The sequence below is a fragment of the Felis catus genome, chromosome C1, assembly GCF_018350175.1.
Source record: "Felis catus isolate Fca126 chromosome C1, F.catus_Fca126_mat1.0, whole genome shotgun sequence".
Lineage (NCBI taxonomy): Eukaryota > Metazoa > Chordata > Mammalia > Carnivora > Felidae > Felis > Felis catus.
The window spans coordinates 58,087,765-58,110,755 of NC_058375.1; the positions used below are offsets into that span (position 1 = coordinate 58,087,765).

General features: G+C 36.3%; 1 protein-coding gene and 1 non-coding gene across 7 annotated transcripts in view; one reads left to right on the forward strand and one right to left on the reverse strand.

Moving 5' to 3' along the window:
• Positions 1–14,070, forward strand: part of LRRC7 (leucine rich repeat containing 7) — a 550,569-nt gene extending 536,499 nt beyond the window's left edge. For 5 of the 6 annotated variants that reach the window (XM_019837223.3, XM_019837219.3, XM_011284940.4 and 2 more), the window contains one exon: positions 12,130–14,070. In XM_019837223.3, the coding sequence (XP_019692782.2) occupies positions 12,130–12,237 (108 nt within the window). In that variant the 3' untranslated portion in view covers positions 12,238–14,070. The remainder of the gene's footprint in view (positions 1–12,129) is intronic. The other variant, XM_019837221.3, reaches the window with a different exon arrangement.
• On the reverse strand, positions 9,153–9,282 carry LOC111562162. Its single transcript, XR_002745206.1, has one exon. It is a non-coding gene; the product is annotated as a small nucleolar RNA SNORA51 (small nucleolar RNA).
• Positions 14,071–22,991: the final 8,921 nt, after the last annotated feature.

The following is a 22,991-nucleotide window of genomic DNA, read 5'->3' on the forward strand; positions in this document are numbered from 1 at the left end:
TCTGTCCACCCCTAGTCCACACACAAGTGCCTAACTTTGGCAGGAGAAAAGAAATTAAATGATTTATAAATACTTATTAATGACATCCAAATTTTACCAGTCATCAAAACAGATTTTTCTCACATAAGGTATACTAATATGATACATAATTGCAGATCATTTCATACTCTCTTCTACCTTACCATAATTTTAAGAGTTTCCCAAAATATATTCCTGGTCTATGGCTATATCTCTAAGATACCAAAATAAAATAATCAAAAGATATGATAATTCAAAAAAATAAGATATTTCCCCCTTGTTTTCTAGTCATAAGAAACTCTGGTTGTACAATTCATATAGACAATTCAAGAACCCACTCTCAACAAACAAGCCTATCAAGTTTCAGCTAGCTGTCAGTAGGTTGTTTGACTTGGAGTGTCTTATCAAGAGAATTTACTCTTGATTGAGCAGGAGTTGGGTGCCTTGTATGGCTCAGTCAGTTAAGCATCTGATCTCACAGTTCATGAGATGGAGCTCCGCATCAGGCTCTGTGCTAGCAGCATGGAGCTTGCGTGGGATTCTCTCTCTCTCTCTCTCTCTATCATAAAAAAAAAAAAAAAAAAAAAAATAGAGAGAGAGAAAGAGAGTGATCAGGAGTTACCGCAAGCTTAACAGGGAGGAGAAAGGAGTATAAGTAGCAGGAGGAATAGCTGTGGGCTAGCCTGGCAACACTGTTAAGGAGCAGAGGTGAGAGACTCAATTCAGAATGAGTGAGTGTGGAGTTCAAAGAGAGAATACTGGAGAGAGAAATTGCAGGCTTAAAGAAAGAAAATCCTAGAATTTTAAGATTTTGTACTGAGTTGGAGAACTGAAACATGAAGGGGGCTTAGAATGGGGAGGAGGTGGTGAGATACAGCTTTCAAGGCTCAGAATGTGAGAAAAAAAGTTTAGACTTCCCAAAAGTCTAAATGAAATGTCCACAGATGCCTGAATCTGTCATATACAGATATATAGTGTTGTATCTGTATCTGACCACCGGATCAAACCTTCCTTGTCTGAGTGGAAGTTTTATACATCTTTGAATGACCAGTAGGTATGGTTAGCTGCTAACAGTGTTATCTTACTTAGCTTAGCATATTTCTTTTTTTTTTTTTTAATTTTTTTTCAACGTTTTTTATTTATTTTTGGGACAGAGAGAGACAGAGCATGAACAGGGGAGGGGCAGAGAGAGAGGGAGGGAGACACAGAATCGGAAACAGGCTCCAGGCTCCGAGCCATCAGCCCAGAGCCCGACGCGGGGCTCGAACTCACGGACCGCGAGATCGTGACCTGGCTGAAGTCGGACGCTTAACCGACTGCGCCACCCAGGCGCCCCTAGCTTAGCATATTTCTTCAACACCTCAAAACAAAGTGCTTCTGAGAAGCCATAATTAATGTCACAAAGCCCATGCACTAAATATCATGCCTTTTACTCATAAGACCCGATTTCATACTTGGATACTTGGAATCTTTTGCCTACCTTTCCAGACCACCAAGGAGAAACCCTCTGGATCCAGGCACATCGTCAGAAGCAGGAAGTCATAGCTGACAGTTTCACTGTGCAGGAAGGGAGAGAAACTTCTTTTATTTATTTTTTTTTCACTATATGAAATTTATTGTCAAATTGGTTTCCATACAACACCTAGTGCTCATCCCAAAAGGGGCCCTCCTCAATACCCATCCCCCACCCTCCCCTCCCTCCCACCCCCCATCAACCCTCAGTTTGTTCTCAGTTTTTAACAGTCTCTTATGCTTTGGCTCTCTCACACTCTAACCTCTTTTTTTTTTTTTTCCTTCCCCTCCCCCATGGGTTTCTGTTAAGTTTCTCAGGATCCACATAAGAGTGAAACCATATGGTATCTGTCTTTCTCTGTATGGCTTATTTCACTTAGCATCACACTCTCCAGTTCCATCCACGTTGCTACAAAGGGCCATATTTCGTTCTTCAAGAAACTTCTTTTAAAAGACAGAAACAAAATTCAAAAAGTACAGCAGGGTCGTTAAGTATAGACTATAAGGTGTTTCCCAATGGCATCCCTTAAATTATCTGAGCCACCTCAGATTCTATCCCTTGCTTCAGTATTTCACAATGTATTAAGCATTTCAGACCCTGAAAAATCTTTCAAACTTATATTTCCCAACATATTTAGCCATACATCCCTCTTAATAACAACATCAATTAACTACCTCCACAGAACACACTTTAGGAAATGTTTCTTATAGAAGCATCTAACTGGACCCACAGCTTTATCCCCTTGAGTTCATGTTCATAATTATCATCATGAGTCATTCAGAATGGGTTAGAGTATATTCATGTCTCTGAATTTTTAAAAATTTCTCCCAAAAAGGCTACAAAAAGTAGAGTGAGAAATTTTCATTATGGTTAAAAGGAAGTATGAGACTCAAAAAAAAAATAAATTTAAGGTAGTTGGAAATTTCACTAAAGCATTTCCCAGCAAGGTCAAATGAGTTAATGCTTTTCTTTAGGATTTTATTTAGTGGTTGAAAATCAAAAACATAAGAGAGGCTGGAGGGAAAGGTGGGGGAGGGGGTCAGTAATCATGTCATGTCATTCTTAGTGTTTAGAGACACTATTGCTTATAATGATGTGATACGTTCAAAGAATAAGATTTTTTGATACAATTTGATTAGAAGACAACAAAAAATTATTTTCAAAATTGTTTATGATTTCATATGCCAGTGTTTCACTCCATATCTCATTCCATTTATGAAGTTCAGTACAGTCAGCTAATAAAAGATTGAGTAAATACTTATTGCACATCAAAAAAATAAGAGATAAGGAAAACAGGTAAACCAACAAAAACAAGTTAAGCTCATTAGTCTGCCTTTAACTTCCATAATTTGGCTGAAATAAAAATAACAATTAAGTACCTCTATTGTATCTTTTATATCACAAGACAACCCTGCAAGGTATCTACTGTTGACAGAGGTTAAATAACTTATTTGACCTTCTTCCATTATACAATACTGGCTTTACTGCAACAAATTTTACTGATAGCATCATATTCATCACATTTGCTATTTATATATTTGGAAAATATGTATTAAACACCCACTGTGTACAAAGTATTGTGTCAAGCAATGTGAACAATGTAATAAAGAATGTAACTAAGTCCCTGGCTTCATACAACCTAGCCCAGGAAGCAGACATGCCCAAAATTACCTGAGCAGAAAACGAAGAAGGAAGAGAGGGTAGATAGAAGGGGACTTTAAACATTTAATAAAATCAGCTCCCAGTCTGTCTTCTTTTAAGAGAAAATGTTTTACCAAATGGAAACCAACATGGCTACAATGAGCCCCTGAAAATGAGAAGTTGATTTTGCAGTTCGGTTCACTTCGCAGTTTCTATTTCTTTTAAAATAAATAACATCTATCTTATCAGGGAACTGCTCTGCAAACCAAGGTAGGGAACCCATTTGTTAGAGATGCTCATTTAAGATGTTTGATAAGAAGAAAACAGCATTCTAAAATCAGATAAATAAGTAAATGTCTTCAAGATGACTCTTATCAGTTCCATGCCCAAATTTTTTAAACTTTTTTTTGTTAAAAAATTTTCTTAAGTTTATTTATTTATTTTGAGGGGGAGGGGGCAGAATCCCAAGGAGGCTCCACTTTGTCAGCACAGAACCCAATACAGGGCTTGAACTCAAATACCATGAGATCATGACCTGAGCCAAAATCAATAGTAGACACTTAACCAACTGAGCCACCCAGGTGCCCTCCATGCCCAAATTTGTAAACCAAAAATTGACAAAGTATTTAGTTTTTTTGAGTCTATTCTATCTTAACATGTCTTTTTTGAGCCTGAATTCATGAAATATTCAAGCAGCAATACATGTGTGCACTTCAGATAGAAGAGAAATTCTTATCTATGTTTTATTCTATAAAGAGTTTTTAATACTAAAGTAAAAGCCATTAAGACTTCAGACTTCTCACATTTAAAAAGCTCTGTGTAAACTTTTCATAGGAACTCTCCCAGAATTTAGGGTCTATAGTTCAGATTTTTGATAGAAAGGAAAAGTTTCCAAATGACTTGGCATAAAGTCAGTGAAGTATTGATTATGCAGTATATTCAATTCCAAATATATGCCAATATTTAATGAGAGCACTCTATCAGATTAAAATTTTGAAATGAGAATTAATTCCAGGTAGCTAATGTGAAACCTAATTATAATTATTTAAGATTTCTACTGTTTCTCATAATGTCTGGCTGTCAGGATTAAACACCATGAAGGCTTGCCCTTATAACTCTAATATGGTTGCTGTATTTTTTTTTAAGTTTTCCCTCATTCCAAGAGCCTAGGCATTCAAAGATATTAATGTACTAATGTATATCTAATATACGAAATACATGCATATGGGGTGACTGGGTGGCTCGGTCTATTAAGCATTCGACTTTGGCTCAGGTCATGATCTCGCGGTTTCCAAGTTCAAACCCCATGTTGGGCTCTGTGCTGACAGCTCAGAGCCTGGAGCCTGCTTCAGATTCTGTGTCTCCCTCTCTCTCTGCCCCTCCCCTGCTCACACTTGTCTCTCTGTCTCTCTCTGTCTGTCTCTCTCTCAAAAATAAACATTAAAAAAATTTTTAATTAAAACTGCATCTATGCTGACCCTTTAAATATTTGTCCTTGAAGGTGAGTTTCAATCAACAAAAATCACACATCTGAGTCTCTAATTCCATTTGTTTTTTGTATCCTAAAAGAGTCATGCTGTCCGTCTTATTGGATAATACCACCTACCTTTCGGCCAAGACTCCTTCGCAATTAGTTTTTAAATTTAAAGCTTTGAATAATAAGGGTACAACAAAATTCCTGAATCTTGAATTACAGAATCCTCTGTAGAAGTTCTATAGTATAAACATCCATAATTTATCCATTTAACAAAGCATTTACCAGAAGGAAATCAAAGATAGATCTTGGAAGGAAGAAAAGGATGAAATCCAGAAACCAAGTATGTTTTATAGTAAATTGATTACCATAATTACAAAGCTCTACTTTTTGTTGTTATTGTAAATATTGTTTTTCATTAACCCTCCATCTTTCCATATCTAAATCATGCAAAGGAACAATTAAAAATCATTTTATGGCACAGATATCAAATGGAATTTTTAAAAGGTAGGATATCTTCTGGAAACAATACAAAGATTATACAGTAAAATGTTCCTTTATACTTTCAAATCGGCTAAAGCCAGAAATCCATTAGCCATATATTCTGGAAGCATAAAATTTTCAGAGTATCTTTTCATTCCTAAAATTTTTTTTATTAACTTCATTTTAACTTAATAAGCCATTTCATTTATTTCTCATTTTTTCATTAAATTGCTATTTCCTCTAAAGTGCACACATTTTATTATAATCCACAATAGACACTGTGTTTATATAAACATGTATGTGGCCAAATGTGGCAATGTATTTTAAAATTTTATTAATTTAGCTGGGGCACTTGGGTGGCTCAGTCAGTTAAGCATCCAACTCTGAATTTCAGCTCAGGTCATGATCCAGCCAGAGTTTCCTCTGGCTTCGCCCTGCCCAGGCATAGTTCACCATCTTTCGGGTCCTAACACGTGCGCTCATGCTCCACCTCCCCTGCGTGGCGGGCGAGACGGGCCAGTGGTGTGCCCTCGGCTTGTAGGTTAGAGCCCCACACTGGGCTCCACACTGGCAGCACAGAGCCTGCTTGGGATTCTTTCTCTCCTTCTCTCTGCCCCTCCCGCACTTATGCACACACGCTCTTGCTCTCTCTCTCTCTCTCTCTCTCTCTCTCAAAATAAATAAATAAACATTAAAATTTCTCTAATAAATAAAAATTTCATTAATTTAATATATAGTCTTCCAACGATCTTTTGCATTTCCATTATGTATATCCAAATTATGAAATGCACAAATGTAGGTTATATGCATCACTTTCAAAGCATCATTGGATTTATACCTTGCAATTAATATTGCATAGTACTGTCCTTTATTTCCTCAGCTCTTTTTCTAGTCAGACACATAAGACAACCATAAGTATTCAAACCCCTCTTCCAACCCTCTCCATCATTGTATCCCCCAGCATCAGGTCTAACATAATGTTCCATATCAAGAAATGGTTCAATTAATATTAAATATTGAATTCATGTAATGAACCTAAAACAGTCATTACCAACCTCACAACATCCAATGGGACGAATTATGCCAAGATGCAGAGTTGACATCTGTGACATAAATTCCCACCTAGTCACTAGCACTCTGAGCTTGGATATTTTGTGTACTGTCTCCGATCCTCCTCACATTTTCATCTTTAAAAAAAATTAAGGTTAACTAACAAGAAAAAAGAAAAGTTCCTCTGACATTTTGTCCTTCTATTTGTGACTCCATGAAAATTCAAGAAAATAATAGTGACGTAATATTAATAGTAGTAGCTAACATTTGATTGATTTATAGTTTGCCAGGCCTAAGCACCTGACATATATTAACTCATTTAATCTTTAGTGAACTTTCTAAAATAATGTGCTTTCTGATCTTTCAGAGTCCTCCCGGTATTTTGAAGCCATTCCCAGGCAGTCCTTAGTTGTGGCATTTTGAACAGTCCTCTTGAGGTTCACCAAAGCTTGGGTTTTAGATGCAAAACATGTCTGGGTACTAAAATTGCATGTAGAGTCCTAGTGTTTATTTAACTTGGTGATCTAAGTTATCAATCTGCTTATTTCCTTCTGGAAAATCAGCCCTGTATTTGAGTTTCCAACTACATAACTCTCATTTTTCACTTACAAAGCATGAAAACAAAAAGCTGATATTTAAGGTGATATTAAAAGCTCATTTATACATGGGATCTTTCTAGCCTTGAATTAGAACCCGGACTGTGATTCAGAACATCTTGAAGCCTGTGTTTTGGAAACAGACCCAGATACAAGGCCAGACTTCATCTAGCTATTCCTTTTCCCTGCTTTTTTACTCTGTTGCAGAAAACTAGGGTTCACTGGGGCCACTGGAAAAGATTTTACTTTCTTGGATTTCCTGCTACTTTATGAGCACAGTACCTTGATCCCCCTTCATGACAACTCTTCCCAGTTATTCTCCTCCCGGGAGCTCTCAGGAACCCAGCTTTCCTATTCTCTCCCCTTCGTGCATCGGTCCCATGGGAATCTCTGTTCTATAGTTCTGCCATCCCTGGGCAGGAAGGATTAGGCTCTGCTTTACCTTCCCCGTCCTTAATTCAGACAGGTTTTCTTAGATGCCAAGGTCAACAGCAAACACTATCTCTCGGCTCTGCTCTCCATGTCCCAAGCTGCAGCCCCCTCATACTCCCCTGGTTAGATTTTCCTTCTTTCACAGTGTTCCCTTTTAAACTTATTTTCTGATAAATCTCTCAGCCTTCCATGTGGTGAATACCAAACTGCAGTAAAACCTAACCTCTGTTGCTAATACTGCCATTCCGACCTCCTTCCTGAACTCTACTGTTTTGTTTCTAAATATATGATCAATGTTTCCCTTGCACACATTGCCATGGCCTCAAACTCCATTTTCATTTCCATTTTTCATTAATTGTATCACAGTTTGATTCTTGTTTCTTATACCCATGTTCAATGAGATGCCAAATTTATAGATTTTACCCTAACATTTTTCTCCTTTTTTAATCCATTTCCCCTCAAGTTTCCTGGCACTGTTCTAGCAGATAGCCTGACTTAGTCTTTCCACTTTTGAGAGCGAAAGCTCACATATGGCTACAAGAACCCAATTAAGCCAGAGTTAATACTATAATAAGAATGAGAGATTCAGCATTTCTGGAGATGCTAATTTAGGATTAAATGTTATTTCTACCAGTATTTTTAGAATGAATTAAGTTAATCCTGATAGGAATCTGAATGAGAAGGTAGGTTTTGCAGTGAAGAACAAAATTATGTCAGGAGGTGATATAGCAATAATTTCAAGGGGAAAATGTTCATTATTTTAGCATAATCAGTGAAATGCCAGCTCAAATCGATGGAAGCAATTGTAGTCTTATTATTTCAGTGAAGTATTGAGAGAAATAATGAGAAGAAATAGTATGGTATCAGATTATTCAGCCCTGGCTGTGTGGCCTCAGTCACTTAGCTGGTCTCTCTGAGATATAACTCTTTCATTTATAAAATAACAGGATTAGCTTAGATCATGCTTGCTCTCACTCTCACGTTTTCTCTCTCTCATTCCCTCTCTTTGTCTCTCCAGAAAAGTTCTGTTTAAATGTTTCACATACTGAACTATCTCTCTTCATTTTGAAGAAAGGAATCTATGAACTAACCCCACATCCTATCAAGCCCCTCCACATTAGTTTAATCTTATGGTTGCTTCTTATGCTAAAGCCTAAGATCTCAACTCACTGGTATTTTTTTTTTTTAATTCTCATTAAAATGATTACATACCTGGATCATATAAAAACTCTTTTCCCTGCATCAATTGTTGAAAAATTTACTTGAAAGAGCCAATTGTTCATGTGTCTAAGGCTGGAGAGAACCCCAGCCTTGAGACAAAACATTGATTGTGGCCCTTCACTAATCACATTCTTGCCAGATGTGACTACCAGGGAAACTTCTTATGTACCTCAGAGAAACAACTTCTCTGGAAATTTAACCTCTCTCTTTTCCTTCCACTGAGCTACGCTAGTACTTATTTATCTCTTCTGATATTAATTCAATTCAGCAACTGCTGAGTCCTTACTACAGGTAAGGCATTTTCTACATTGTTTTTAGTTGTGTCCATGGCTAAATTCCCCTTCCATATAGTCACCTCTTTGATGGGAGCGTCCCTGTCTCATCTCTTTCTTACTTCCTATCCCCAGTGCCAAGCACAATGCCTTGGGCACAGTTAACACGTAAAGATTTATGTTTGATTGAAAAAATGGTGGAAACAGAGCAACCTTTTTTGAAGAACTTTTGATAAAAGTATCACTAAAAATGAACAGCTATGATTAATTTGCTATCTGGGTTCTGTGTCACTTATGCCCTTAAAATCGGTATTATTTTTTTTTTTTTTTTGAAGAGCCAGCCACAATCCCTCCCTGCCCAGTTGCTATGTCTCAAAGCTACAGCCTCAGCTCTCTCCATTTCTATTCTTTGCCTGGAGAATAGGGAATAAGTCAGATTCAAAACCTCACCTCCATGTCCCCCCATTCCCAACACAGACGAGGCAAAGCACTGGGCTGGGGTGTATATGGGTGGATTTACTCTGCCTCCTCTTTCTGTACAGTCAGTATAAGAACACAGCCTGTGGTAAGCACCAGGAGGCTCAAAATTGACATTATTTTGAGACTAGTAGTTGCTAAAACCAGGAATGGTGAAGTCTAATGGTGGACAATATACCATTGATGGCCTCCAAATCCCAAAACATTCCTTTTCCCTGAAACACCAAGATATTTAAATTTCAAACAATGCTCTGAAAATTCTTGGTGGGTTTGAGTTCATTCCAATTTCCAAGTTCTGAGTCTTCTGATAGAGGAAATCTGAGCACTCACAAAGTTATTAACAATATTTAACATTCAAGGACTCCATGGTTAAAGTTAAATTTAGAAGCACTTGGCTGGTTCACTCCGTAGAACATGTGATTCTTGACCTGAGGGTTGTGAGTTCCAACCCCATATTGGACATGGAGCTTACTTAAGATAAGTAAGTAAATAAGTAAATAAAGTTAAATTTATTTCACAATTAAGGCATGCCTTTTGGTCAAACTGAAGCCTTAAGGTAGTTAGATTATTCCTCAAAAATAAACATACCTTTCACCCAAGTTTGCTATTTTCCTCATGTCAGATACAGATTGAGAATAAAAAGAATGTACCATATGCTGTGCTCTCTCTATTCCACATCACCGTCTAACCAGAAATAACATCACACAGAACCCAGTTGTCTGCTTTTAACTATAACTTAAAGGAAGAAATTTGGGCTGTGTAACAAACCCAAAGTTCTACCCAATTCCTGTTTCCTGCCACTGCAACAGCCAATGCCAACCTTGATAGGCATTTCAATTAACTAAATGTTATTATACATATTAAAGGAGATATAGATAGATGATAGGTACAGATATATATATATATATATATATATATATATATATATATATACAGAGAGAGAGAGAGAGAGAGAGAGATGAAAAGAGTAAGGAAAGAGAGAATGAGGGAAGGAAGGAGGGAGGGAGAGAGAGGGAGATTCTTTAATTCAAAATAAATTTAAACTTCTAGTTATATGGGTTTTCATGGGTTCACATTTTTGTGTCCTAGTATTTTCCTTACTTGTTAGATGTACTTTGGCTTAAAAAATGCAATATTTTAGGACTTTCTTTTTTATCACATCATTGGCCAACCAATTTTAACAAACTAGTGATAACATATATTGTGTCCCACGATTTTCATCTATGATATAAAGACTATCCAGTAATGCTAGAAAGCTGCTGTTTTCAATCTTATTTATTTGTTATTTATTTATTTTGAGAGGGAGAGAGAGAAGATGAGCAGGGGAGAGGCAGAGAGAGAGAGGAGAAAGAGAATCCCAAGCAGGCTCCCTGCTGTCAGCGCAGAGCCAACATGGGGTTCCATTTCAGAACTGTGAGATAGATCATAACCTGAGCTGAAATCAAAAGTGGGAGGCTTACCCAACTGAGCCATCCAGGTACCCCCTACTCTTATAAATTTTAAAAAGTCAAAAGCAGTGAAATATCTTGAGTGGTTATGTGAAATATTAATCATATTTTAAGAAAGCATTTAAAAAATAAAACAAAAAAGGCAATGGATTCCCAAAATTAGTTTCAGCAAATTGAAAATTGAAAAACTCAACCAATTAACTGGCTCTATTGTCCATACTTTGCCAAGTAGTCAATTTGGCTGACTCTTCCAAATCAGTGGCGTCCCAGCCTATAAGGAAAACAGTTACATAATTGTTGCCTATTAAGTTTCCAAGATTTATTCCTACCAAATTCCAGTAAGATTGGGTTTTATTTTGTCCGTCATGACAGTGAAGGTTTATGGGATCCACTTTTGTATATATTAATAATAAAAATCATTCCAATCAAGAGAATCTGTAATTTAATGTAGAGAAGAAAAATTAAAAAAAAGAAAAAAGAACCATGAGCAGTCACTACAGAAAATTTTTGAAATGTTAAATAATAGTCAGTTGGAATCCCAAAATTGAAACCTTAGGCTAATTATGTTTACAGTGGACTTGGGGGGCAGCCTGGGTGGCTCAGTAAGTTAAGCATCTGACTCTTGATTTCGACTTAGGTCATGATCTCAGCGTTCAGAGGATAGAGCCCCACATTGGGCTACACACTGACAGTGTGGAGCCCCTGCTTGGGATTCTCTTTCTCCCTCTCTCTGCCCCTCCCCCACTCTTGCACACTCCTTCAAAATAAATAAACTTTCAAAAATGGATTTTGAATGCATAGATTGATGATTCTTAACTAGAAGATGGTAAGCATCTTCACTGTTACTAATGTCAATGTGCTTTACCTCTGAGGGATCGATCTCTTAGGTATATTAGATGGCATCCTTGAGAACCACTGGTATAAATAATGAATATACTTGCATTTAGCAATGGGAGAAATAAAAATGATCTCTTTCGTATAAAAATGCATAAACTAAGAACTTTTCAGTAAGGCAAAATAAGATTTAAGAAGACTATGAGTGCACAATCATGTGTGTCATGAGTGAAATATTCGACCTTGCTGATGGATTTATTCTATCAGAAATTAAATGGCAAGAAGGCAATGGTCCTGTGGGCACTTCCAAAACATCTCAACTAAGTTCCTGCAGAAAACAAGCAAATCAAAAGAACAACCACAGAACAAGTACCATATTTCAAACACATTTGGCTCTTATTCACCAGTGTATCTCCATGATTAGCAGAGTGGCCAGGACAGTCCCAGATAGGACATACCGGATGCTTCATAAATATATTTGTTGAATTAATAAAATGAGTCATACTGGATGAAATTAATTCGTTGTTTCCATAGTTACAATTCTGTGAATTTTAAAAACTGATAACTTGTGGTTGCTCAATACTCCCTTGACTCTTATGATGAGAAACAATGGTGAAGAGACATACAAGTATCTTGCATTGATTGCCCTGTTTTATTTGTGTGTTTACAGGCAAATGGACATAGTTTTGTACATATGGAACATGAAAAAGCTGTATTACTACTGAAGAGTTTCCAGAACACAGTAGACCTAGTTATTCAACGTGAGCTTACTGTCTAAATATTTTTTATAAATAGTGAAGATACGTCTAGCCAGACCTAATGTTCAAAAAATAAATTTATACATAGAAACAAATTTTGCCAATTGCTGGACCAATGGCAAACATTAGTGCCAAATGTATAATACTATATGTTAGCACTGATCATCCTTAAAAATGTTAACTATATAAATATGATGTTCATGTGGTTATGTATTAGTTTTAATTGTCAGCCTCTGGCTGTGCATTGGTGCAGTTTTGTTTTTGTTTTTGGTTTGTTTTTTTAATCAAATAAGTTTCTTCTCGAAGTGGATTTCATATAATTTCAGAGCACGGAAGCACATACAAGCTCTTTACGAATTCTGCTCTCCATCAGAAACACTGCCTCAAAGTTGTATATGCCTTTATATAGAAAATACAAATATAAAGAATTGTAATTCCCATAAAATATTTCTAGCACAGGTATATGTTGGCATATATACAAAAAGAATATAGAGAAAAATAATATTTTCATAAACTAAACATCTCGGATTGAGAAAGAAACTATATCTTAAAATAAGACTTTACTATATTGAATCTTTTTCAATAAAAATTACATGATAATGCCTTATGAAAGTAACTGTACATATGGTATAAAGTGTTTATATTTGGTTCCATATTCATTTGCTAAATTCTCATAACACAGAGTGAAATATTTCATAAATTAGCCATTTATCTCTGGGACCTGAATAAAAATAGGACAAACTAATTTGTTCAATGCCTTTAGCTAATTACAATACACACAGAGTTAAGATACAGACTAAAGGTCATTATAGATAAATCTTTTTCACCACAAATTTAAGCAGTGAATGATGGGTGGCAGGAAAGATATTGCTTTATTTCTTTCAAATTTATGTTGATTATAAAATGTAGCCCCTGTGATTTCTTTACTTGTAAATGTAGAATTTATTTGTGTGTTGCTTTATCTAATTTGCTACTTTTAAATCATTTAAAATGAATTTTGGAGATTGATAAAATTTATCATTAAGAAAGACTGTTGTTAGAAAGTTATGGTGGATGATTAAAAAACTTTAGTATTTAAATATGAAACTGCAAATATAATTTCTCAGAGCTGTGGTCTACCTGTAATATTAATTTCAGTGCCTGTTTTTGTGGGCAAAAATAGAGAAAATACTTTTTTTCCAAAAAAGTTTCAAAGTATATAAAATCCTGAGTCTGTCTTACTGGAGAGAAAGACAAGCATAGTTAATATAGAATTATTTTTTACATTAGAATTGTTTTCCTCTATAAATGATCAAAATTCATTTTATAATCCTTTAAAAATATTTCTTTTATATATTAGTCATTAATTTGATTAAAATGTTCATTTGAAATTCCAGAATAATTTCCCAGAGTTGGTTGTATGCATGTTCCCCCTCATAGTTCCACATTATATATATATTACATATATATAATGAATTTAGTTTATACGCTAGCGTTTCAAGTATTCTATAAGGATTTTCACAATAGTATCACATATTGATGTCACCAAAGCTCTGAGAGTAATATTTGTAAGTTAACTGTTTTATGGGGACATTGAAAATACTGTATTTTTGTAGGGTCTATTAAAATGAGTGTCACTTATTAGAAGTACAGTGGTATTTTTTGGCAATAGAATTTGTCACTTGAAGGCAAATGATACTTCACTTTATAGATGATGCACTAATTTTGATGTTGCTTTATGTCAGGGTGACATTATACCATGATTTTATAGGGTTTGACATTTAGCAAATGATTAAATGATTGGCCTATTTAATATGTTTCCCAGAAGTAACTTTTAAATGCATTTTAATATATTGACAGTTTCTGATGAGAAATGTCTTTCAGAGCCTAATTTTCTTTGTCAAACACTCACACCAAACCATGGTACCACTGTTTCCAGCTCCTAGCATAGAATGATCGTCATGAATCAAGATAGATGCCCCCCACCCCGCCACTGGCCTCACAAGATCACGTAAAGGAAAAACAAACTTATGGGTATAGTTTGGTGGCAATGAAGCATCTCAAGTCATCCCATCAGTTTTGTTTAATCTTTAACAGGAGAGGTAAGAGAAGAGCCAGATAGAGGACTTCCCAAGTCTCTTCTTATGTCAGGTTTCCACATCAAACCCAGGGTTTCAGGAGATGCTTCTGAGGCACAAAGCTGAGAGGATCGTAGTAAACACCTCTGCCACTCCTGATGTGACAACGTTGTCCTGGGCCAATGCTTTAATCCTTCCTCTCCCATAGGAAGTGAGAAAAAGTGAAAAGGGATCCCTGACCAAATGGAAAAGAAATGTGATGTGCCAAAGCACCTCATGGTCACTTGTACTGCCATGCTGCATACTGAGAAAAGGCAGGTAATAATGAAAAGAAGCATTTTTTTTTTTTAGATTGAATAAAATCACTAATTACTTAAGGGGGTTAAAAAATCTAATTTATTCCATACGTGACCAAAACCAATAATACATTAATTTGAGTATTGACTTTTTTTGGAATAACTGCTTTTGCTGCCTGAATTTAGAATCTGGTTTGTATTAACCGCCCCTCACCAACCCCACTCCTCCCCCAAAAAGTTAAAGGTGTGCCTTTAAAAAAAGAAGATTGACAACAACAAAGGAGTGGAATTCATGATGACTCCAATAGACTCACCTCTTGGTCTTTGATTTTTATTGAGATCTTTTTCCTGAGGCAGCTGTCTATATCTGGTGGATCAGTAAGACACAATGAAGGGGAATGAGAAGGATCAGAGGTGCAAAGAACAAGCACTGAAAAATACTGGTAGAATTCCTACAGATTTGCAAGCCAAATAGACATTAGTGGACAACTTTTAAAAAGCAACTTACATGGCTTATAATACATTGTCACAAAAGCTCCCTTATGATAATTCCCACCTTCAGACATAAGTCATCTAGACATAGTAATTTCAAAATATGAGTGGATTTTTGGCAAGGAATACTCAAAATCAGTATAACATGCTAATATTTACATCGTGCTGATTTATCACTCATTGAAACCTGTAAAATACATGCGTCCCCGTTAATTAGAACTGTTAATTATATAAACATCTAACAATCCCAGTCACTTCCGGGTCTTCCATTGGGTTACCACTTTCAATATGAAAAAGGCAGTTTTAAAGAGAGGATGACAAATCAACATTAATTTGTTTTTAATCCTAAAGATGGCTGCACACATATTACTAATAAAATTGCTTGCTTAAAAAGTAGTACTGAAATATATTTCACCAGGTGAACTGAAGAGAAAGTGTACTCAGATGAAAGAAAATAAAGAAATTAGATTTATACATTCAAATATTAAGTGAAAAGTATTTGAATTTGCCAAAATGACTAGATGAAGGAAGCCAGAAAAAAAACATTTTACTATAAATCATAAAATCTATTTAATATCTTCACCAAAATTTAAATATTTAGAAAACATAGTGTGTTTCCTAGCCTGTCTTTTCATTGGCTGTTAATGCCGTCCTCAGTCAATTTCTGCCCCTCATTGGCACACAGATCAAGAATGTCTACTCTGATGGAGACACTGTTATCAAGAGGCAACAATACAACATAACCAGATAAACCACCATGTCGGCATGTTGGTACAAGACTATTACTCTAAGCCTTTGGTGAATTCAATCAGACAATATGTTTGACTGACTCCTGATATACTGACCAAAGAGCAGGTTTATTAAAACACTAGGTCAGTAAAAAGTTATGCAAATAATGAAATTCAATAAGTTAGGAAGATGGGTCCTTTACGTAGTATCAAGAAGAGCAGGGTTGAGTTTCCAGTAAAATTCCTCTCACAGCAATGCTAAATCTTTGTGAGGCTCAATAAAATGTTCAAACACTGGGTTGGTGATGTGCCCTCTCTTATGGTTGTAGTTATCTGGTCAGCTGGTTATTGGGGGGAAATCTTCAGATGTGAGATCACCTGCATGACTCTTTTTTCCCAAGCAATACAACTGCTTTCCACTAAGAAAAGCATCTTGCCTTGGCCCAGAATGTTTCCCCATCACTCAGTAAGACCATCACCCAAGTATACATTATAGAAAGATAATAGAACATGGGCTGTGGAAAAAAGGATGTGCATAGAAAGCGTGTGGGTTAATATTATAGGAGATCCTGGGTGTCAGCTCTCCAATGCAGCCTTTCAGCTTCATTTGATCTAAACATTTCAGAGAATGTATTTTCTGAAACATCCCACTCTACAAAAGTCAAAGCAGATGCAGTCAAGTTTTCTAGTTATATTTGGAAACTTTCGGGGTCATTTCTGTTTCTAGTATGTAAAACTGACCTCTCTTCATTGCTGCTATTGCTGCTATAGATTCATCCCTCTAACTCCCCATGTTCCAAAGGCAGTGGCCGGCTGCTTCTATCCTGTTGACACAAGACTAAGAGGGCCCCTTAGAGTTCTAATTGTTTGGAGACACTTGAGTATCTACTGATGGTTCCAGCTTCCAGCTTGGGAAGAACTTTCTTGGGTGATCAAGGAACCTGGATTAGTAGCATTAACCAAGGTGCAAAGGTGGAACACTTCTGTCTCTGACAACAAACTGTGTGTTCAAGAGCAAGGGTGACAATGCCTTAATAGAACCGTGTTTCCACTTCTGTTTTTTAAGTGTTGAATTTTACCATATCGAGGACTCTCTCTAAGCCTGCCAGCTGATTGCTAGTGGGACAGGTTCCAATCTTCCTCACCTTTGACACTCTCTGCAAGAGAATGGTTTGGAAACATTCTCTTGTGAGGATATAGATTGCAAGCCTTCTATTTTGGAGAAGCCAGAGATTTCTGATGTTTGATTAAAAGGAATAAATGAAAATCTAGGAATATTGACTCTCCTGGACTTTTAACAATGTGATTGTCATAATCTTCCCAAAGAGCAGTTCCAGGGGAAGTAAAGAGAGAAAACTGAAAGGGAAGGGAAATAATACACTGGTTCCAGCTCTAGAAGCATTACTTCATCTGCTAGTTTCCCTTGTTGGATTTTGTTGTAGGACAGTAAGCTCACACTTGGTAACAACTCACTGAGCACTAAGCAAGATAAGAAATGGAACTGGATGTAAGCCAGGCACAGATAAGGATATCTCTGAAGCTGTACCAGTATCTCCCCAAATTATGCTACAAAACACTTTTTTTTTTTGCCTAATATTATTAATTGCAGTACCTAAAGAGTGGAAGATTGTGAAATCCTGACAGTGTTTATGTAAAAAGCACTGAAATCCTGTGACTCTTAATAGTCTGGTATCAGAACCAATGTAGGCCTGACCCAAAGAAAAAGCCATGGGTCAAATTTTTACAAATATTATTTTCAAACCTACCATAATTTTCAATGAGTGTGGGAACGAGTGTTGAGTAAAAGTTAAATAAGTGATCCAATCTTTCTCTAGTTTGAAAGGTATATATATATATATATATATATATATATATATATATTCATTCTTAAACTATCACTGTTGCACAATTGTATTATTTGTGCTAGTTTTTTTACCCCCAACTTTAACATGTGTGAGCAGTGTATAGTCAGGTATCTCTATACTTGGAGTAAAATATCTTACAAAGACTTATTTTCATCAGAAAAATCCATATTTCCTCCACAGGAAAACAATTACTATAGCTGAATCTCAGAAGTTTAAGGTATGTCATTCAAAATTCAAAATATGGGCATTTTATTGGAGAATATAATGAAAACATTAAGTGCAATGTTTACAACTATTTGTGGAGCATCAACTATAGACCAGGCTCTGCAAGGGATACAACATGGTCTCCTCTGCACAGAGTCTCACAACCAAGTGGGAAGATGAGAGAGCTTCCAGAAAAAAAGACAGTACAAGGCAATGTGGTGAGTCCCTTTGTCCCTGCCCTCAACCTGTGTACAGCAAAAGGAAGTAGCATCTTTATCTAGTCAAATCTCTCTTGTGTTTGAGCATGGTTGTTCCATTTGGAGCTATACACATAGTTCTCCCTACCGGGTCTTATGGCCTTTGGGAGGCCATTATCAATGTTTGCCAAGATTTAGGGCAAGATTTGATAGGCTAGAAGTGGCAAGAGAAGAGACCTTACTGGACAAGATAAGTAGCAACCAGAGTCCCTTGAATCCTGGAAGAGAATTTTGCCAGTTTGTTCGTTCTAAAGAAGAAAGAGAACATAGTGAAAGATGGTGCTTCTAAACAGCACTGTGTCTATAGGCCCCTGACATGTTGGGGGAAGGAGATGGAAGCCAGTACTTTAAAAGACATGGACTGTTGGATTGAAGAGTTTCTTCTGTGTTGTGTCCCCAAAGGGTTGCTCCTATGACCACTGCCTCTTACCGACTATTGGGGAGCATGGGAGTCCTGATTATCCAATGTTAGAATGATGCACTCAGAAATGCAGTGAAGTGAATATTCATTCAGCAGCTGCATTTCCTGTTTGTTTACTTCACTTCCTTCAGTGGGGTGAGGGACATTTTCGCTGAAGGCTGTTCATTCCACCCCATGACTTTGCGTGAGGTTAGATCATACATATTTACATATCATAGACATCTATTTATTCTTCCAAGGAAATCTGATTCCTCTGAATCTAAGAATTGTTGGTTTTTTCTTCACCTTAACTATACATAACCAGTGATGTAGACACCTAGAAATCCTTACCTTTCCCTGAGTATTCCCTGTGATTTTCAACCTCTGCCTTTACCCACACTGGTCCCTCCACTGTGATGTTCTTCCTCTTCCCATTCCCTTTCTAAATTATAGAAATTATATCCAGCTCAAGCATCACCACCATCATAAAACTTTACCTGATCTTAACTGGAAGAAATTTCTCTTCACTATGATAATAAGGTCTTATTAATTTTTTTGCATATTTTATAGTACTTACCACATTCTGTTCTATCTATAGCACTTATCACATAGCTATTTGGTATTTGTTCGTTCTCTCCCATCAACTCCTTGAAAGGATCAGACAATATTTAAAAGAGGCATTCTAGACAGAAGAGCTTCCAGACGGCACATCTGGTTGTGCTTACCATGGATCGTCCGTGCCTGTCATAGACTCAGAAGCATAGTAGGTGCTCAATAAATGTTTATACAATAATTAAATGGATGACAGGATTTTTAAATTAAGTGGGAAGTTTATGTCCAGTTTACACAATCTTAACTCTCAGTTCATTCACCATTCTTAGTCTTTTGTTTCTAGTGTTTTTTTTTTAATTCCCCCTTTTAATCTAATCTTTCTCCCCTCCAATCCTCCAGATCCTCTCCTAAGACCTTTTAAGCTCCTCTTCCACGTGTTAGCAATTGTGTTTAATTTCCCTTATTTGTGTTCTAAGGACCTTAACATTGTCCAAAAAGTTTAAGAAGTGGCTTTTGTTCATTGAATTGGAATATATAACATCTATCCTTTTGATTTATTTGGGTTTTTTTTTTTCTCATCTTGGAAGAAGTCATGCATATAGATTCCAGAAATATTTCAGAGAAATGAGTGCATGAGGTTGAACTTACAGAGCCATGGTTTTGGCCTTACAGACATCTTAGAGATAATTAAGTCCTGTTTCCTCATTTTATCAGAGGCCCAAAGTTCTAGAGAGGTGATGTGACTGTGAACTGAGAAGACAAACAGATGGCTGGATGTGGTTTTAGACCCCCTTTTAAGGCTCTTCTCCCTGTACATTATGACTTGGTAGATTACTTTGCTCAAGCTACTTTTAAAATTTGGAGGCATGGGGAATGGTAAAGAGTTGGGTTGGGAATGGGATTAGGGAAAGGTAGTTGGGAAGAGGGAGTCCCCAACCCTATTTTAGCTCTAAAATTTAACTTCTGCCTCATGCTGTCCATTCTAGAATAAGGAAGAGCCTGTCCAGAGGCCTTTGACCATAGTTCACTCTGTCAATGTTTACACATTGCATTTTGGCATCATTTCATGGACAGATTCCACCACCTGTATCCCTAAAGTGAAAATGTCATATACTCCAGCCAAAATTATCAAAAAAAGCCACAAAAGCTATAGCATTAACATGATGAACTATTTAGATAGATCACAGACAATCTGCATTACTTGATAAAATCACGTGCCCCATGCCAAACTTTTATAGAGGTCAGAATCTGGTCTGTTGATATCAGAGTAGAGAGAAAATTATTTATACTGCCATTAGCATCAGCTTCATTAGATACTTCCCTCATCTAAGGGTTTGAGGGGAAGCATAATGTAGCCTCTAAAAAGAAAAACAGCATCTAAGAGAGGAAAGCCCTAGGTTGGTAAGCTCCTAACCACATTTCCTTCATTACCTCATAGGATCTTGATTTCCTTCTAAGTAAAGCATTTCTTTCTTAGCTTTCTCTCAGAATTATTTCCCATCTTTTTCTATTTGAGTTTCAACACAAACTGACTACAGAATTGAGTGAAATCTTCCCAAAGTTAAATCCATTTCTCATCTACTATTTTGCTTATACAGATAATATTAATTACTCCATCTGCCTGTCTTTTAATCTCTTTGTGTGAGGGGAACTTGCTACCTCCTCATTATATGAGGAGAACTTGCTAGCTGGCTAATGATGGCTTCTTTTCAGGATTTTTTAAATTCTAGAAACCATAAATATACATTGAAGGAAACTCTCATCATCATTTCCTTTAAGAGTATGGTTCCTCAAACTCACCAGAGACCTACGCTTTGCTCTTGTAGCCCAGTGTTTCTATATTTATAGAGGAAAAGAATGCCAATGTCTGTTTGAACCAATTGAAGTGAAAAATGAAAAGTAAATTATTAGTTGATAGAGTAGCATTTTAGAGTAGTAAGAATATTTCAGAATAGTAACAGTAATTGAAGTATTTTAAGTAAGAGTATTTTAGAGTAATAAGAGTGAAAGCAGGTGTGAGAGCTGGTTGGAGAGAAATTAGTACATTAGGGAAGTAAGAATGAGAAAAAAAGGGAAAGAAGGGAGGTAACAGAGTGATAGAGAAGAACAGAGAGAAACTAGATGACAGAAATCACATTCAGATTCAGACACACTCTCCAGTCTGTTGGTGACAAAGCCCCTCCTTCAGACAGTTCCAGAATTCCCTTCCCCTCCCTCCTGAAAGTGATCTTTCAGCTCTCCTTGGTTTCTGGCCTCCCTCCCACTCTTCTAGAAGTAGAAAGAATTCAAAATGAAAAACTGAGGCATGTATTAGAATTATATTTCATTTAATTGCTATTTGTTTCTAGAAACTACTTTCATAATGTAGTGGATAATTTTTTGGACAAGCAACTTCTCAGTATTAAGAAAATCACCAAAAGTATCTCCTTAAAAAAAATAACAGGGAAATTTTCTGAAATAAAACCTAATATCAAACAATATATCTATAAGTAAATTCTGAGGGAAAACAAGGGAAATTATTGTCCTATCAGAAGATAGAAAAGGACCTTGAGAAGATCTGGTTAATCTGTCTACCTTCTGGGAAGAATTAATGCTTTTTTTAAATTCCTCCAGAGAACAGGCTACCACTTTCCTCAGTAACCCACCCTGCAAAGGAAACAAAACATGTTTCATCCCAATAAGACCCTCCGTTTAAATTGCTGGATTCAAATCTGACATATACTGTCCTCATCTGTAGTTGCACAGATCCACATACATTTTAGGAACATGTCTGCAGTTAGGAAGAGCTGCCACTAGATGGAGCCCTTATATCTATATTCTATATCCAAATCCTGGCAATTCTCTAGTTTGGATTACCAAACACTCTCGACAGTCCATTCTCATACCTGTTATGCTGATGTACCTGTGAATAAGTAAGTGTTAATAAATTGTTGATGAAACTTTTAACACCCATTTCTATACTCTTTTGAGACAATTAATTTGAAACAATGCTTTAAATTTAAATATAAGAAAACAAATGAAGAGCTTTGGGTTTATTTTAAGTAGTTTCTATATTTTTTACTAAACCTTTCTGCTTGTATCCCAATCATAAAGAGACCCAATCATAGGGCTCTCTCTAAGCCTCAGTGAATGTGTGATTTGAAGTTTTGATATTCCCAATTGTTCAGTTTAATTATTACATCCAGCTTTTTAATAGTTATTCTCTAATCTCATTGTGATTTCCAAGTATTTTGTGCCTATCTGCCATTACTGTAAGAAGCTTCCTTACAATGTGCTCATTCTTAATATGTAGAAAGATATTTGCCACAAATTATTTAAAATACATGTTTTTAAATGAGCTGTCTAAAACTTAAACATCAAGAAGTAAATGTGCCTAGCATAGCCTTCCTTACACAGTTCTACAACTAGTTCAACCCAAATATGTGTGTATCTGTGTATGGCTTTATTTCCAGCTGATATCTGGCAGTAGCTAGGCATCTAATATAAACTCCTAGCTTATCTGTGTAATTAGCATAATATAATCAGATTGTACCTTATTATAAAGGGAATAAGGAATGTATTTCAAAAGATTTCTCATTAAGTGATAATCAGATTCCAAAGGTAGTTTAAAATCTCCCCCACCTCCCTTCTTTCAGTCAGAATGTCTGGGTATTGAAGACAGAGAGCCTCTGGCAGTTTGGGTGACATTGTCCTCAAGCTGTTTTGATTCTTAAATATTTGGAACTTCAGAGTGTCTGATGGCTCGATCATAGTTTTAAAACCCAAATATTTCTGTTTACTGCTTCTAAGCTAATTACATCCTCACCCTCACAACTTAGCCAGCACCCTTGTATGGGACTCTCCTTTGCTAATTCCATTGGTCCTATTTATTTGTGGGCTCATGGTTTCTCTTAAAACCATTTAATCTTTTCTTCTTCCAACCC